Source organism: Oncorhynchus keta, unplaced genomic scaffold (assembly GCF_023373465.1).
Source record: "Oncorhynchus keta strain PuntledgeMale-10-30-2019 unplaced genomic scaffold, Oket_V2 Un_scaffold_3531_pilon_pilon, whole genome shotgun sequence".
Classification (NCBI taxonomy): domain Eukaryota; kingdom Metazoa; phylum Chordata; class Actinopteri; order Salmoniformes; family Salmonidae; genus Oncorhynchus; species Oncorhynchus keta.
The window spans coordinates 1,268,162-1,283,786 of NW_026290920.1; the positions used below are offsets into that span (position 1 = coordinate 1,268,162).

At 44.9% G+C, this 15,625-nt stretch overlaps 1 protein-coding gene across 11 annotated transcripts in view; it reads left to right on the forward strand.

Moving 5' to 3' along the window:
* LOC118375567 (TP53-binding protein 1) overlaps positions 1 to 14,294 on the forward strand; it is a 44,049-nt gene extending 29,755 nt beyond the window's left edge. For 10 of the 11 annotated variants that reach the window (XM_052515944.1, XM_052515947.1, XM_052515940.1 and 7 more), the window contains 8 exons: positions 1,252 to 1,643; positions 2,383 to 2,724; positions 3,709 to 3,861; positions 5,657 to 5,845; positions 8,172 to 8,266; positions 12,677 to 12,873; positions 13,380 to 13,516; positions 13,840 to 14,294. In XM_052515944.1, the coding sequence (XP_052371904.1) occupies positions 1,252 to 1,643; positions 2,383 to 2,724; positions 3,709 to 3,861; positions 5,657 to 5,845; positions 8,172 to 8,266; positions 12,677 to 12,873; positions 13,380 to 13,516; positions 13,840 to 14,036 (1,702 nt within the window). In that variant the 3' untranslated portion in view covers positions 14,037 to 14,294. Of the gene's footprint in view, positions 1 to 1,251; positions 1,644 to 2,382; positions 2,725 to 3,708; positions 3,862 to 5,656; positions 5,846 to 8,171; positions 8,267 to 12,676; positions 12,874 to 13,072; positions 13,198 to 13,379; positions 13,517 to 13,839 lie in introns of those variants that run through there. The other variant, XR_008131922.1, reaches the window with a different exon arrangement.
* The last annotated feature ends 1,331 nt before the right edge of the window (positions 14,295 to 15,625 follow it).

Genomic DNA, 15,625 nt, shown 5'->3' on the forward strand with positions numbered 1-15,625 from the left:
TTGAACATTTTGGGTTCCTAGCTTTAGAACAAGGATCCTCCATCCTGCTGTTTCTAGAGAGCTGCAGTAGCCCAGGTATTTGTCTCTCCAATCCCACAGGGTCCCTGCTGACATTATCCTTTTCCTGTCTTCACTAATCATCTCAATGCAACACAGCTGTCTCCTTTTCCTGTCTTCACTAATCATCTCAATGCAACACAGCTGTCTCCTTTTCCTGTCTTCACTAATCATCTCAATGCAACACAGCTGTCTCCTTTTCCTGTCTTCACTAATCATCTCAATGCAACACAGCTGTCTCCTTTTCCTGTCTTCACTAATCATCTCAATGCAACACAGCTGTCTCCTTTTCCTGTCTTCACTAATCATCTCAATGCAACACAGCTGTCTCCTTTTCCTGTCTTCACTAATCATCTCAATGCAACACAGCTGTCTCCTTTTCCTGTCTTCACTAATCATCTCAATGCAACACAGCTGTCTCCTTTTCCTGTCTTCACTAATCATCTCAATGCAACACAGCTGTCTCCTTTTCCTGTCTTCACTAATCATCTCAATGCAACACAGCTGTCTCCTTTTCCTGTCTTCACTAATCATCTCAATGCAACACAGCTGTCTCCTTTTCCTGTCTTCACTAATCATCTCAATGCAACACAGCTGTCTCCTTTTCCTGTCTTCACTAATCATCTCAATGCAACACAGCTGTCTCCTTTTCCTGTCTTCACTAATCATCTCAATGCAACACAGTCTCCTTTTCCTGTCTTCACTAATCATCTCAATGCAACACAGCTTTCCTTTTCCTGTCTTCACTAATCATCTCAATGCAACACAGCTGTCTCCTTTTCCTGTCTTCACTAATCATCTCAATGCAACACAGCTGTCTCCTTTTCCTGTCTTCACTAATCATCTCAATGCAACACAGCTGTCTCCTTTTCCTGTCTTCACTAATCATCTCAATGCAACACAGCTGTCTCCTTTTCCTGTCTTCACTAATCATCTCAATGCAACACAGCTGTCTCCTTTTCCTGTCTTCACTAATCATCTCAATGAAACACAGCTGTCCCTGTCTAACATGTATGTTTCTTATTGACTAAAAAGAGCCCAAACTTTAAAGCACTGTGTGTGCAGTATATAGAACATGACTGGTCTGTTCCACTGGAGGAGTAACGCTGATCTATTCTTTACATAATGTTTCTAAACATATGTCTTTAATGTTCAAAATGTTGATGGTGCTCTTTGTCCTATTGACTCTCTCAGGGGTGCCGGGGTCCCTCGTGCCAATGCCCGCGGCCAACCACTGTCGTCCTCCGAGGATGAGCCCTACACCCGCCTGTGTCCCACCCCGCACATCCCAGACAGCCCAGTGGTCCCCAGCCACTCCTCCACGTCTCTCCTCACCACCATTTCCCAAGATGAAAGCAGCCCAGCTGGGAGCAGCTTCGTGGGGCTTCGCGTGGTGGCCAAGTGGTCCAGCAACGGCTACTTCTACTCAGGCCGCATCACCAAGGACCTGGGCGAGAGGCGTTACCGGCTGCTCTTCGATGACAGCTATGAGTGCGAGGTCACGGGCAAGGACATCCTGCTGTGCGACCCCATCCCCCTGGACACTGAGGTCACGGCACTGCTGGAGGACGAGTACTTCAGCACAGGTGATTCTGCGTTCAAAACAACTGGGAACTCTGAAAAATATGAGGTCAAATCATGACGTCAGTGATCTTCAGGTCGGAAAGTCGGAGCTCTAGAAAGGGACCTGAGTTGGAATGACCGTTCAAATAGATTTTTCCCAGTCAAGCTCGTTTTTTTCCCTCGTTCCCAGTAGTTTTGAAAGCAATAAAGTTGGAAGTCAGAGAGTTCCCAGTTCTTTTGAAAGCGGCATGAGAAGGGGAAAAGAGAGGACAGATTGTTTGCACTTGAACAATCCCTGACATGGATTTAAAAGCATATGATTGGTTTGGTGTAAGCATTAACTGGGGGAAGTTTCTCCCATGGTTAAACGCATGACGGGGAGTGTGAAAACATGCGTGGAGAATCTGGACGCAGGACAGGAGAGGACAGGAGAAGAGAGAATGGGGTTGGAGTGGAGGATAGAAAAATAAGACCATTCGAGTCTCAACACAGACCCATGGCTGAGAAGAGGTCAGGCTGTCACTGGAAACTCATTTCCCTTCATGTGGTTGGCCCTTTTGCCAATTCTGTCTTTAAATGGAAAAGAAGCTCCGGCACATTGGTGATCCTGACTCTCCACAAATGTAATGGATCTTCAGTGGAATGTTAATATCAGTGTACTGTAGTCTCTCTTCAATTGACTGTTGTTTTTCTCCATGTAGCTGATATGATGCAAATTTGACTGCTTATCAACCCTTCTCTGGCTTTGCCTTGTCTCCCCAGGTCGAGTGAAGGGCTACAAGAAGGAGGGCGAGGACTTGTTCTACAGTGTGGAGAAGCAGGGCCAGACTACAGCTGTAGAGAGGGAGGGCCAGACTACAGCTGTAGAGAGGGAGGGCCAGACTACAGCTGTAGAGAGGGAGGGCCAGACTACAGCTGTAGAGAGGGAGGGCCAGACTACAGCTGTAGAGAGGGAGGGCCAGACTACAGCTGTAGAGAGGCAGTGGTACAGCCGCAGTTCTGTCATCCTGACCATGGAGCAAGGCAACAGGCTGAGAGAACAGTACGGCCTGGGACCCTACGAGCCCTCCACACCCCTGGCCAAGGCCTCTGATATCAGCCTGGGTAAGACAACCACAAAGCTTTGAGGATTGACTAAGTGAGAACCATATAGCCGTGCCCTGGCAAGAACCACAAGTACCCTTTACAGTGAGCCGAGATGTACTGCACTGGCCTGGTTACGCTAACACAATAGTTGCTGGAACTCTTCTGGAAAGGACAGTGTGAAACTAAATGATTGGACCTAGCACAGTAGCATACCACCCAGCATCCCACTGCTGGCTTGCTTCTGAAGCTAAGCAGGGTTGGTCCTGGGTGGTCCCTGGATGGGAGACCAGATGCGACGAAGTGGTGTAAGAGGGCCAGTAGGAGGTACTCTTTTTCTCTGGTCTAAAAAAAATCATTAAAAATATCCCAATGCCCCAGGGCAGTGATTGGGGACATTGCCCTGTGTAGGGTGCAGTCTTTCGGATGGGACGTTAAACGGGTGTCCTGACTCTCTGTGGTCACTAAAAGATCCCATGGCATTTATTATAAGAGTAGGGGTGTTAACCCTGGTGTCCTGGCTAAATTCCCAATCTGACCCTCATACCATCATGACCACCTAATCATCCCCAGCTTCCAATTGGCTCATTCATCTCCACTTCTCTCCCCTGTAACTATTACCCAGGTCGTTGCTGTAAATGAGAATGTGTTCTCAGTCAACTTACCCGGTTAAATAAAAACAGTACAGGTTGGGTTGGCATGATAATGTTAAAATGGTATAATGTGAGCACTGCCCAATAAGGAAATATATTACATTACTCCTCTTAAGTTTAAATTGATTCATCTCTACGTTTCACATAGCTTGATAAAGACTCCCAAGTCTCTGTGAAAACAGTGATTCCTTCATACAGGAAGAATCTGCTGAGTGTTTCATCAAACAGAAGTGGGGTTAAATGTTAGTGTCATTTCCGTGTCAAGTGTGATGACGTGTGACATTGCTGGGCCCTCCCCCACAGATTGAAGTAGAGATATAATGAGTACATTCTATGGCGCTGTCTTCCACAGATAACCTGGTGGAGGGGAAGAGGAGACGCAGGGGGATCACAGGGGGGGCCAGCCCCCTCACCCCTGGCCCCTCTGGGAAGAGGAAGCTGATCAGCTCTGAGGACAGGGACGGGACCCCGGCTAAGCGAGGCCGCAGAGGGGGAGCCAGAGCCGGTACGGAGACCAAGTCACCCTAAACTTGACACCATACCTTAACCCTGACCCTACACCTAACCTCTGTGTCCAAGCCTAAACTCTCAACTGTAACCTCTAACATTTAGGTTCAACTTAAATGTCAACCCAAAACCTAAAATGCCCACCTCCAACCCCAGTCTATTTAACACTAAGCCACAGCCCTAACCTCAACCTCAGTAACACTAAGCCACAGCCCTAACCTCAACCTCGGAGCATAGATCACTGAGCAAACCATACAGACCTGACCCCAGAACAGTGGACTGAGAGCCCTTGGTAATGGTTTGGATAGGTGGAGGCATTTTATACATTCTAGAAATGTATTTCTATATTTATTAACATAATTGGTTTCTGTGGGGTGCAGAATTTTTAGACTGCTGCAATGTACATTTTAACTATTTATTAATACAATTGGTTTTAGTCAGTATTGGTAGTTTTTATGAATGTAATTATGAACTATAAGAGCAGGGCACGCATTGAAAATGTAATGTTTTTTTAAACACAATTTTAAAAAATAAAGATTTGGATATTTGAAATGATTTTCTGTAAAGAGTATTCTTAGTATTGCTAGATCTCTATAGAGATTACAGTATATAACCAGTCATAAAGCCTTTGAGTTTGTATTCAGACCCACAGACATTTTTGACTACCACAGTGCACTGCAACCACCACCCTCTCCTTATAATAATATATGCCATTTAGTAGATGCTTTTATCCAAAGCCACTTAGTCATGCGTGCATACTGCATACATTTTATGTACGAGGTGGCAGGTAGCCTGGTGGTAGTGTTGGACTAGTAACCGAAAGGTTGCAAGATCGAATCCCTGAGCTGTCGTTCTGCCCAAGAACAAGGCAGTTAACCCACTGTTCCTAGGCTGTCATTGAAAATAAGAATTTGTTCTTAACTGACTTTCCTAGTTAAAGGTCAAATAAAAATATGTTTTCTTTAAAATGGGTGGTCCTGGGAATTGAAACCACTATCCTGGCGTTGCAAGTGCCATGCTTTACCAACGGAGCGACCGAGGACCTTAGGCTGAGTTGGTATGTGAATAACTACTAATAGACTTGGTGTTGGTCCACATGTGTAAAGGAAACAGGTAAAGGTGTGTTTTTATATTATCCACTGAATATTTGCTTAGAGGGGTGTCTTTCCATAAACCTTTCACTCCTTTGAACCGCGCACGGATCCCAAAAACTTGTTTTGAGTGACGGCAGACAATGTTTCATGACATTGAGAGAAGTGTCAAGTCAAACCTGTTTTCCTTTAGTTGTTTGAAGAGCTGAAGCTCATGTTTTACTGCACCGGTTGTGTTTGAAGGGCTGAAGCTCATGTTTTACTGCACTGGTGGTGTTTGAAGGGCTGAAGCTCATGTTTTACTGCACTGGTGGTGTTTGAAGGGCTGAAGCTCATGTTTTACTGCACTGGTGGTGTTTGAAGGGCTGAAGCTCATGTTTTACTGCACTGGTTGTGTTTGAAGGGCTGAAGATCATGTTTTACTGCACTGGTGGTGTTTGAAGGGCTGAAGCTCATGTTTTACTGCACCGGTTGTGTTTGAAGGGCTGAAGATCATGTTTTACTGCACTGGTGGTGTTTGTGTTCTTCCTCAGTCTGTTATAAAGCTATTTTTCTTCATAGACCTTTTCTCTCTTGAAATACACAATTGCAGCTGTTTCATTGATGGTTTCTAATTTCTGCCGTCTCTCTATTTCTCTCTCTCTGTGTATGTGTCTCTGATTGGGCGTCTGTATGTGTCCATCCATTCATTTCTCTCCACAGGTCAGCGGGTTGGTGTGTGTAACACCTCAGGCAGTGGCACCGACCTGCCCTGGGACCATAGTGACCTGGCGGAGACTCACGGCCCGCTGCCCCAGAGTGCATCTCTCTTCCTGGGCTTTGCCTTCATGCTGACCGCATCATCAGAGAGCGACCGCCAGACCAACCAGACAATCAGCGATGGCGAGGAGGGTGAGAAGGCTATGGCCCAATCCCAAATCTACCCCTAAAACCTACCCCCTTGTGGAGATGGGAGAGGATTTGATTGGTATAAGCAATATGGTGAAACTCCATCTGGCCTATCAGAGGACAGGGTGGAGCTATAGTACTATCAAATTGCAAACACCTCTCAAATCCAGTCAGATCTCCACATGCATAAAGCATAGGGTCCAGGGGTCGTTTCTGGATGGGACCCTTGTGTATTCCCAGACAGTGGAACACCCCTTAAAGGGATAGTTCATTCCAGTGTTCAAATTATACTTTGTCTTTTGGGGGTGCACAACATTGAAATCTTTGACCTTTTGGGGGAGCCCCACATTTACAGTGCCTTGCGAAAGTATTCGGCCCCCTTGAACTTTGCGACCTTATGCCACATTTTAGGCTTCAAACATAAAGATATAAAACTGTATTTTTTTGTGAAGAATCAACAACAAGTGGGACACAATCATGAAGTGGAACAACATTTATTGGATATTTCAAACCTTTTTAACAAATCAAAAACTTAAAAATTGGGCGTGCAAAATTATTCAGCCCCTTTACTTTCAGTGCAGCAAACTCTCTCCAGAAGTTCAGTGAGGATCTCTGAATGATCCAATGTTGACCTAAATGACTAATGATGATAAATACAATCCACCTGTGTGTAATCAAGTCTCCGTATAAATGCACCTGCACTGTGATAGTCTCAGAGGTCCGTTAAAAGCGCAGAGAGCATCATGAAGAACAAGGAACACACCAGGCAGGTCCGAGATACTGTTGTGAAGAAGTTTAAAGCCGGATTTGGATGCAAAAAGATTTCCCAAGCTTTAAACATCCCAAGGAGCACTGTGCAAGCGATAAGATTGAAATGGAAGGAGTATCAGACCACTGCAAATCTACCAGGACCTGGCCGTCCCTCTAAACTTTCAGCTCATACAAGGAGAAGACTGATCAGAGATGCAGCCAAGAGGCCCATGATCACTCTGGATGAACTGCAGAGATCTACAGCTGAGGTGGGAGACTCTGTCCATAGGACAACAATCAGTCTTATATTGCACAAATCTGGCCTTTATGGAAGAGTGGCAAGAAGAAAGCCATTTCTTAAAGATATCCATAAAAAGTGTTGTTTAAAGTTTGCCACAAGCCACCTGGGAGACACACCAAACATGTGGAAGAAGGTGCTCTGGTCAGATGAAACCAAAATTGAACTTTTTGGTAACAATGCAAAACGTTATGTTTGGTGTAAAAGCAACACAGCTCATCACCCTGAACACACCATCCCCACTGTCAAACATGGTGGTGGCAGCATCATGGTTTGGGCCTGCTTTTCTTCAGCAGGGACAGGGAAGATGGTTAAAATTGATGGGAAGATGGATGGAGCCAAATACAGGACCATTCTGGAAGAACCTGATGGAGTCTGCAAAAGGCCTGAGACTGGGACGGAGATTTGTCTTCCAACAAGACAATGATCCAAAACATAAAGCAAAATCTACAATGGAATGGTTCAAAAATAAACATATCCAGGTGTTAGAACGGCCAAGTCAAAGTCCAGACCTGAATCCAATCGAGAATCTGTGGAAAGAACTGAAAACTGCTGTTCACAAATGCTCTCCATCCAACCTCACTGAGCTCGAGCTGTTTTGCAAGGAGGAATGGGAAAAAATTTCAGTCTCTCGATGTGCAAAACTGATAGAGACATACCCCAAGCGACTTACAGCTGTAATCGCAGAAAAAGGTGGCGCTACAAAGTATTAACTTAAGGGGGCTGAATAATTTTGCACGGCCAATTTTTCCGTTTTTGATTTGTTAAAAAAGTTTGAAATATCCAATAAATGTCGTTCCACTTCATGATTGTGTCCCACTTGTTGTTGATTCTTCACAAAAAAATACAGTTTTATATCTTTATGTTTGAAGCCTGAAATGTGGCAAAAGGTCGCAAAGTTCAAGGGGGCCGAATACTTTCGCAATGCACTGTATATTTGAATTATTATGGGGTCTCTAATTTGATGTTCATTCCAATATTAAAGTTTGACAGATATTCATAAATCGGCGGAATCCTAACTTTGAGACTTTGGTGTTAATAATGGATGTCACTGGGAAACTTGCAAGAAAATAATTACTGAGTGTGTGGATCAAGTAAAAATTCTGCCCAGGAATCTTGTTAGTTTTAGGCAAAGGTCTTCCACAGTGGTCTGTGCAGCTTCAATGAAATGTATTTAATTAATTTAAGACACACCGACATCCTTTTTTGTTTATCTAAATGACAGCTAAAGATCTCTCTGTGTATGTTAACATGTTTTATGTTGTCCTTTCCCTCCAATAGAGTATGTGCAGACGGCCCCCTATCACAAACGTTACACTGAGACCCAGCTGGAGGCCGGAGCAGGCTTCATCCTCAACGACTTCAATGAGGAACAGGTGACATGGAACACCCATATGAGCACACTTCTACAGCAATGTCAGTTCTCATGGAATATGGAGAGGGAAGCGACAGTAGGGAGGCATTACTGCATGTAGGCACACTACATCCTCTGCACCTACAGTTGAAGTTGGAAGTTTATGATGAAGCCTACACTTAGGTTGGAGTCAAACTTGTTTTTCAACCACTCCACAAATTTCTTGTGAACAAACTATAGTTTTGGCAAGTCGGTTAGGACATCTACTTTGTGCATGACACAAGTAATGTTTCCAACAATTGTTTACAGACAGATTATTTCACTTATAATTCACTGTATCACAATTTCAGTGGGTCAGAAGTTTACCTACACTAAGTTTACTGTGGATTTAAACAGCTTGGAAAATTCCAGAAAATTATGTCATGGCTTTAGAAGCTTCTGATAGGCTAATTGACATAATTTGAGTCAATTGGAGGTGTACCTGTGGATGTATTTCAAGGCCTACCTTTAAACTCAGTACCTCTTTGCTTGACATCATGGGAAAATCAAAAGAAATCACCCAAGACCTCAGAAGAACTTCCGCGACGCATATAAGGCCCTGCCCCGCCCCCCTTTCGGAAAAGCTGACCACGACTCCATTTTGTTGATCCCTGCCGACAGACAGAAACTTAAACAAGAGGCTCCCACGCTGAGGTCTGCCCAACGCTGGTCCGACCAAGCTGACTCCACACTCCAAGACTGTTTCGTATTGCGTCAGATAAAAATATTGACGAATACGCTGATTCGGTGTGCGAGTTCATTAGAACGTGCGTCGAAGATGTCGTTCCCATAGCAACGATAAAAACACTCCCTAACCAGAAACCGTGGATTGATGGCAGCATTCACGTGAAACTGAAAGCGCGAACCACTGCTTTTAATCAGGGCAAGGTGTCTGGTAACATGACCGAATACAAACAGTGTAGCTATTCCCCCCGCAAGGCTATTAAACAAGCTAAGCGTCAGTACAGAGACAAAGTAGAATCTCAATTCAACGGCTCAGACACAAGAGGCATGTGGCAGGTTCTACAGTCAATCACGGACTACAAGAAGAAACCCAGCCCAGTCACGGACCAGGATGTCTTGCTCCCAGGCAGACTAAATAACTTTTTGCCCGCTTTGAGGACAATACAGTGCCACTGACACGGCCTGCAACGAAAACATGCGGTCTCTCCTTCACTGCAGCCGAGGTGAGTAAGACATTTAAACGTGTTAACCCTCGCAAGGCTGCAGGCCCAGACGGCATCCCCAGCCGCGCCCTCAGAGCATGCGCAGACCAGCTGGCCGGTGTGTTTACGGACATATTCAATCAATCCCTATACCAGTCTGCTGTTCCCACATGCTTCAAGAGGGCCACCATTGTTCCCAAGAAAGCTAAGGTAACTGAGCTAAACGACTACCGCCCGTAGCACTCACTTCCGTCATCATGAAGTGCTTTGAGAGACTAGTCAAGGACCATATCACCTCCACCCTACCTGACACCCTAGACCCACTCCAATTTGCTTACCGCCCAAATAGGTCCACAGACGATGCAATCTCAACCACACTGCACACTGCCCTAACCCACCTGGACAAGAGGAATACCTATGTGAGAATGCTGTTCATCGACTACAGCTCGGCATTCAACACCATAGTACCCTCCAAGCTCGTCATCAAGCTCGAGACCCTGGGTCTCGACCCCGCCCTGTGCAACTGGGTACTGGACTTCCTGACGGGCCGCCCCCAGGTGGTGAGGGTAGGCAACAACATCTCCTCCCCGCTGATCCTCAACACGGGGGCCCCACAAGGGTGCGTTCTGAGCCCTCTCCTGTACTCCCTGTTCACCCACGACTGCGTGGCCACGCACGCCTCCGACTCAATCATCAAGTTTGCGGACGACACAACAGTGGTAGGCTTGATTACCAACAACGACGAGACGGCCTACAGGGAGGAGGTGAGGGCCCTCGGAGTGTGGTGTCAGGAAAATAACCTCACACTCAACGTCAACAAAACTAAGGAGATGATTGTGGACTTCAGGAAACAGCAGAGGGAACACCCCCCTATCCACATCGATGGAACAGTAGTGGAGAGGGTAGCAAGTTTTAAGTTCCTCGGCATACACATCACAGACAAACTGAATTGGTCCACTCACACTGACAGCGTCGTGAAGAAGGCGCAGCAGCGCCTCTTCAACCTCAGGAGGCTGAAGAAATTTGGCTTGTCACCAAAAGCACTCACAAACTTCTACAGGTGCACAATCGAGAGCATCCTGGCGGGCTGTATCACCGCCTGGTACGGCAACTGCTCCGCCCTCAACCGTAAGGCTCTCCAGAGGGTAGTGAGGTCTACACAACGCATCACCGGGGGCAAACTATCTGCCCTCCAGGACACCTACACCACCCGATGTTACAGGAAGGCCATAAAGATCATCAAGGACATCAACCACCCGAGCCACTGCCTGTTCACCCCGCTATCATCCAGAAGGCGAGGTCAGTACAGGTGCATCAAAGCTGGGACCGAGAGACTGAAAAACAGCTTCTATCTCAAGACCATCAGACTGTTAAACAGCCACCACTAACATTGAGTGGCTGCTGCCAACACACTGTCATTGACACTGACCCAACTCCAGCCACTTTAATAATGGGAATTGATGGGAAATTATGTAAATATATCACTAGCCACTTTAAACAATGCTACCTTATATAATGTTACTTACCCTACATTATTCATCTCATATGCATACGTATATACTGTACTCTATATCATCGACTGCATCCTTATGTAATACATGTATCACTAGCCACTTTAACTATGCCACTTTGTTTACTTTGTCTACATACTCATCTCATATGTATATACTGTACTCGATACCATCTACTGTATGCTGCTCTGTACCATCACTCATTCATATATCCTTATGTACATATTCCTTATCCCCTTACACTGTGTATAAGACAGTAGTTTTGGAATTGTTAGTTAGATTACTTGTTGGTTATCACTGCATTGTCGGAACTAGAAGCACAAGCATTTCGCTACACTCGCATTAACATCTGCTAACCATGTGTATGTGACAAATAAAATTTGATTTGATTTGAAGAAAAATTGTAGACCTCCACAAATCTGGTTCATCCTTGGGAGCAATTTCCAAACGCCTGAAGGTACCACTTTCATCTGAACAAACACCATGGGACAACGCAGCAGTCATACTGCTCAAGAAGGAGACGTGTTCTGTCTTCTAGAGATGAAAAGTGCAAATCAATCCCAGAACAACAGCAAAGGACCTTGTGAAGATGCTGGAGGAAACAGGTACAAAAGTATATCCACAATAAAACGAGTCCTATATTGACAGGACCTGAAAAGCCGCTCAGCAAGGAAGAAGCCACTGCTCCAAAACTGCCATAAAAAAGACAGACTACGGTTTGCAACTGCATATGGGGACAAAGATCATACTTTTTGAAGAAATGTCCTCTGGTCTGATGAAACAAAAATAGAACTGTTTGGCCATAATGACCATCATTATGTTCGGAGGAAAAAGGGGGAGGCTTGCAAGCCAAATAACACCATCCCAACCGTGAAGCGCGAGGGTGGCAGCATCATGTTGGGGGTGCTTTGCTGCAGGAGGGACTGATGCACTTCACAAAATAGATGGCATCATGAGGAAGGAAAATTATGTGGATATATTGAAGCAACATCTCAAGACATCAGTCTGGAAGTTAAAGCTTGGGGTCATTGTCCATACTTCCAAAGTTGTGACAAAATGGCTTAAGGACAACAAAGTCAAGGTATTGGAGTGGCCATCACAAAGCCCTGACCTCAATCCCATAGAAAATTTGTGGGCAGAACTGAAAAAGCACGTGGGAGCAAGGAGGCCAACAAACCTGACTCAGTTACACCAGCTCTGTCAGGAGGAATGGGCCAAAATTCCCCCAACTTATTGTGGGAAGCTTGTGGAAGGCTACCTGAAACGTTTGACCCAAGTTAAACAATTTAAAGGCAATGCTACCAAATACTAATTGAGTGTATGTAAACTTCTGACCTCCTGGGAAAGTGATAAAATAAAAGCTGAAATAAATCACTCTACTATTATTCTGACATTTCACATTCTTAAAATGAAGTGGTGATCCTAACTGACCTAAAACAGGGAATTTTTACTAGGATTAAATGTCAGGAATTGTGAAAAACTGAGTTAAATGTATTTGGCTAAGGTGTATGTAAACTTCTGACTTCAACTGTATATGTCACAGGAGGTAGTGCACTTGCTCTGTAAACAAAGGGTCCCTGGTTCAAGTTCCATTTCAGCATTCTTCCCTCAATTGCTCCACTAAAAGAATGCAATGTTTAGCTTTCCTTCTACATATTCAATTTCTAATATTGCCCATCATGAAGTGTCCTCTCTTGTGATTCCCTCCTGCCGCAGTGCAAGGCGGCCTATCAGAGCCTGCTGATCACCGACCAGCATAGCCGAACCAGGAAGTACCTGCTGTGTGTGGCCAGTGGCGTGCCGTGTGTGTCTCACATCTGGGTGAGGGACTGTTGCAAGGAGGGCAAGCTGCTCAACTACAGGAACTACCTGCTGCCCGCCGGAGTGGGCCCTGACGAGCGCATAGTGGAATGGTGGGGATTGTAGTTGTTTATGTCCAAAAATTGTCAGACTACACCTGTCCCTATCATATAGGAATAATGCAGGCACTTTAAGTCGGCCCTCTCAAGTGATACAAATGTAAACACTGGTAGTCTACTATTATAATGGCATCCACAGTCTATCAATCAAACACATTTTATAAACCCCTTTTAACAATAGCAGTTGTCACAGTGCTTTACAGATACCCAGCCTAAATCCCCTTGGAGCAAGCAATGCATAAGCACAGTGGCTAGGAAAAACTCCCTGGAAAGGCAGGAACAGGCTCTGAGGGGTGGCCAGTCCTCTGGATGTACCAGGTGGAGATTTTAAGAGTACTTGTGCCAGATGTGTTCAACTGTTCCTAGATGACCAGCAGGTCAAAACAAATAACCACGGTGGCTATAGAGTCATGTATTCAAAGTGAACAAAACACTTCAAGAATGAATATGGTCCTGGTGCTGAGGGGAATGCATTGAGTGCTTTTGTTTATTTTGATCAGGCATCCGCGCTGCAGCCCGTTTAAGGCCCTGCGGGTCCTGTTAGTATTTGAGGAGCCGGCGGAGCTGTGGTCTGAGCTGCTGATGATGAGTGGAGCTTCCTCTGTGAGACAGCATCAAGCAGAAAAGGACAGCTCTGGTACATACAGTACAATACATGCTCTCCTGTCCCAGCACTGCTTGAAAATTAACTATCAAAACAAACATGTTGGTGTGTCTATATGGTAACACTTAGCCCTGAAGGTCACGGGTTCAATCCACCTTTTCCACTTTGTTCTCCTGTGTTACATTATTGTCAAGCTAATGTTTCTAATCTTGATCCCTACGCAACAAGTAGTTCAAGATGATCACTAGGTAACATTCTAGAGTAAAAGCCAAAAAGATGACCATGAGCCTTGAGTAGAGACAAATGCATGTTCTGGATGTCTGCTTTCATAACGTGTCTTATGTTTGCGTCAACAGACATTCCTGTGGGCAAGTTTGATGTGGTGGTCACAGACCGCACCTGTCCGCCATTGGTTCTGAAGAGTGTGACATCACAAGAAGTACCCATGGTGTCGCCCGAGTGGCTAATCCACAGTCTGATCTGTGGGGAGCGCCTGGGTTACCATAGCAACCCCCAATATCATCATGACTACACATCCCCACCCTCATCCTAATCCAAGCCTCCCTTCGCACACAAAGGTTTATTGTAGGTAGAAGATGCTCTTATCCTCAGATCTGGGATCAGTTTCCCAACTCGCAATCATAACCATTATGAGGGGTGATATCTGACCCTGTGTCAGTGTTTAGGAGCAACTTGTACCTACATACACACCGTCAACCACGTTAAATGTATTGTCAGTTCTATTGCATGCTACTGTATATAGTTTTAACCTGTCTGTTTTTATGGAATAATAAACTGACTTTCATTTTAATGGTTTATTTGTCTGTTTCTTCATGAAAAGGCACACACATTAATGATACAGTATTTACAATTTATACAATAGGGTAAGTAACAGAGCTTGTATCTGATTGAAACAGCCTGTTCTCAAATCGGTTTGTGCTGTATAGCCAACTCACACAGAGCAAACAGATCTGGGACCAGGCTAGAGGAACCATACAGAATAATCATTGAAACGAAGAGGTTTCAGGACACAATGGGGTTATGCAACAACATACTGATTTTCATATCCTTCCATCCGACTTGAAGATAAATGGTCTGGAACGCTTGTTACTGAAGACCTCATCTGGAAATCATCCTCCACTTTCTCTCCCAATCAGAAACTGCAAATGAAGGCAAAATACAGGTATCAGTGTTGAGAGGTGTGTAGGGTTAAGTTCCCCCTAGACGCTGATCTTGGGTCAGTTTTGCATTTTCCCCACCAGAGCCGAGCAGCCCTATATGCTCACTCCGCAAGTCGCGTAGGGCCCCGCAAATTATGCATGGGCCCTGCCTCCCCTCATCAAAGCAGGTGTCAATGTTTACAACTTCGATGAGAGGATGAAGTGGAACTATCCTTCTGGTCACGAAAGGAGAAAACACCATGAGAGTGAATTGCGGGATCAGCAATCAGGTAAACTTGTTTGATGTCAGCAAATAACAGTAACGTTAAGTTGATGTACTAGCTTGCAGTGCACCTCCTGGTCTGTCTGTTGCTTGCCAGACACTTCCAGGAATGTGTTCTGTGACTTTGTGCTTGACAAATGTGAGTGAAATACAAAGGGCAAGAGTGTTTATAAACTGCAGCTCGGAAAAGATGTGCACGAAATGAAACTCGCGCTTTCCAGCAGCAACCTCTAAAAGCCAGTCGAGACAATATATGGGCGTGATGGCACTGCTCATAGGCACACAATTTTAAAACAAGACAATGATTATCTAGTCTCTCAGTCAAGGTTTAGTTACAACTCTGGACTAATGCAAGATGGAAAGCAATAAATTGACATTGACTATTGATGTATATATTGAATTTAAAAGTTGATTAGCTGGGCATACTGGGCAATATGGATGCACATCTCTCAGTAATAATAACCAAGTATTCATCCAAGCCATAGTGTAAATAGTATTTTCTATTTGAAAAAATACCAGTTTGAATGGGCCTGATGCAGAGGATCAAATGAATAGTATTCATCTATAATTTACAGGTGCTATGCTTCAGTTTAGTTTGTCAGTAGTGGAGATGCTGGATCATCAGTCAGTACAAGCACAGACTCAGTTGATCTACATCCAGCCTCAGCCAGAACTAGACCCAGTACTGCCGTCTTCAGC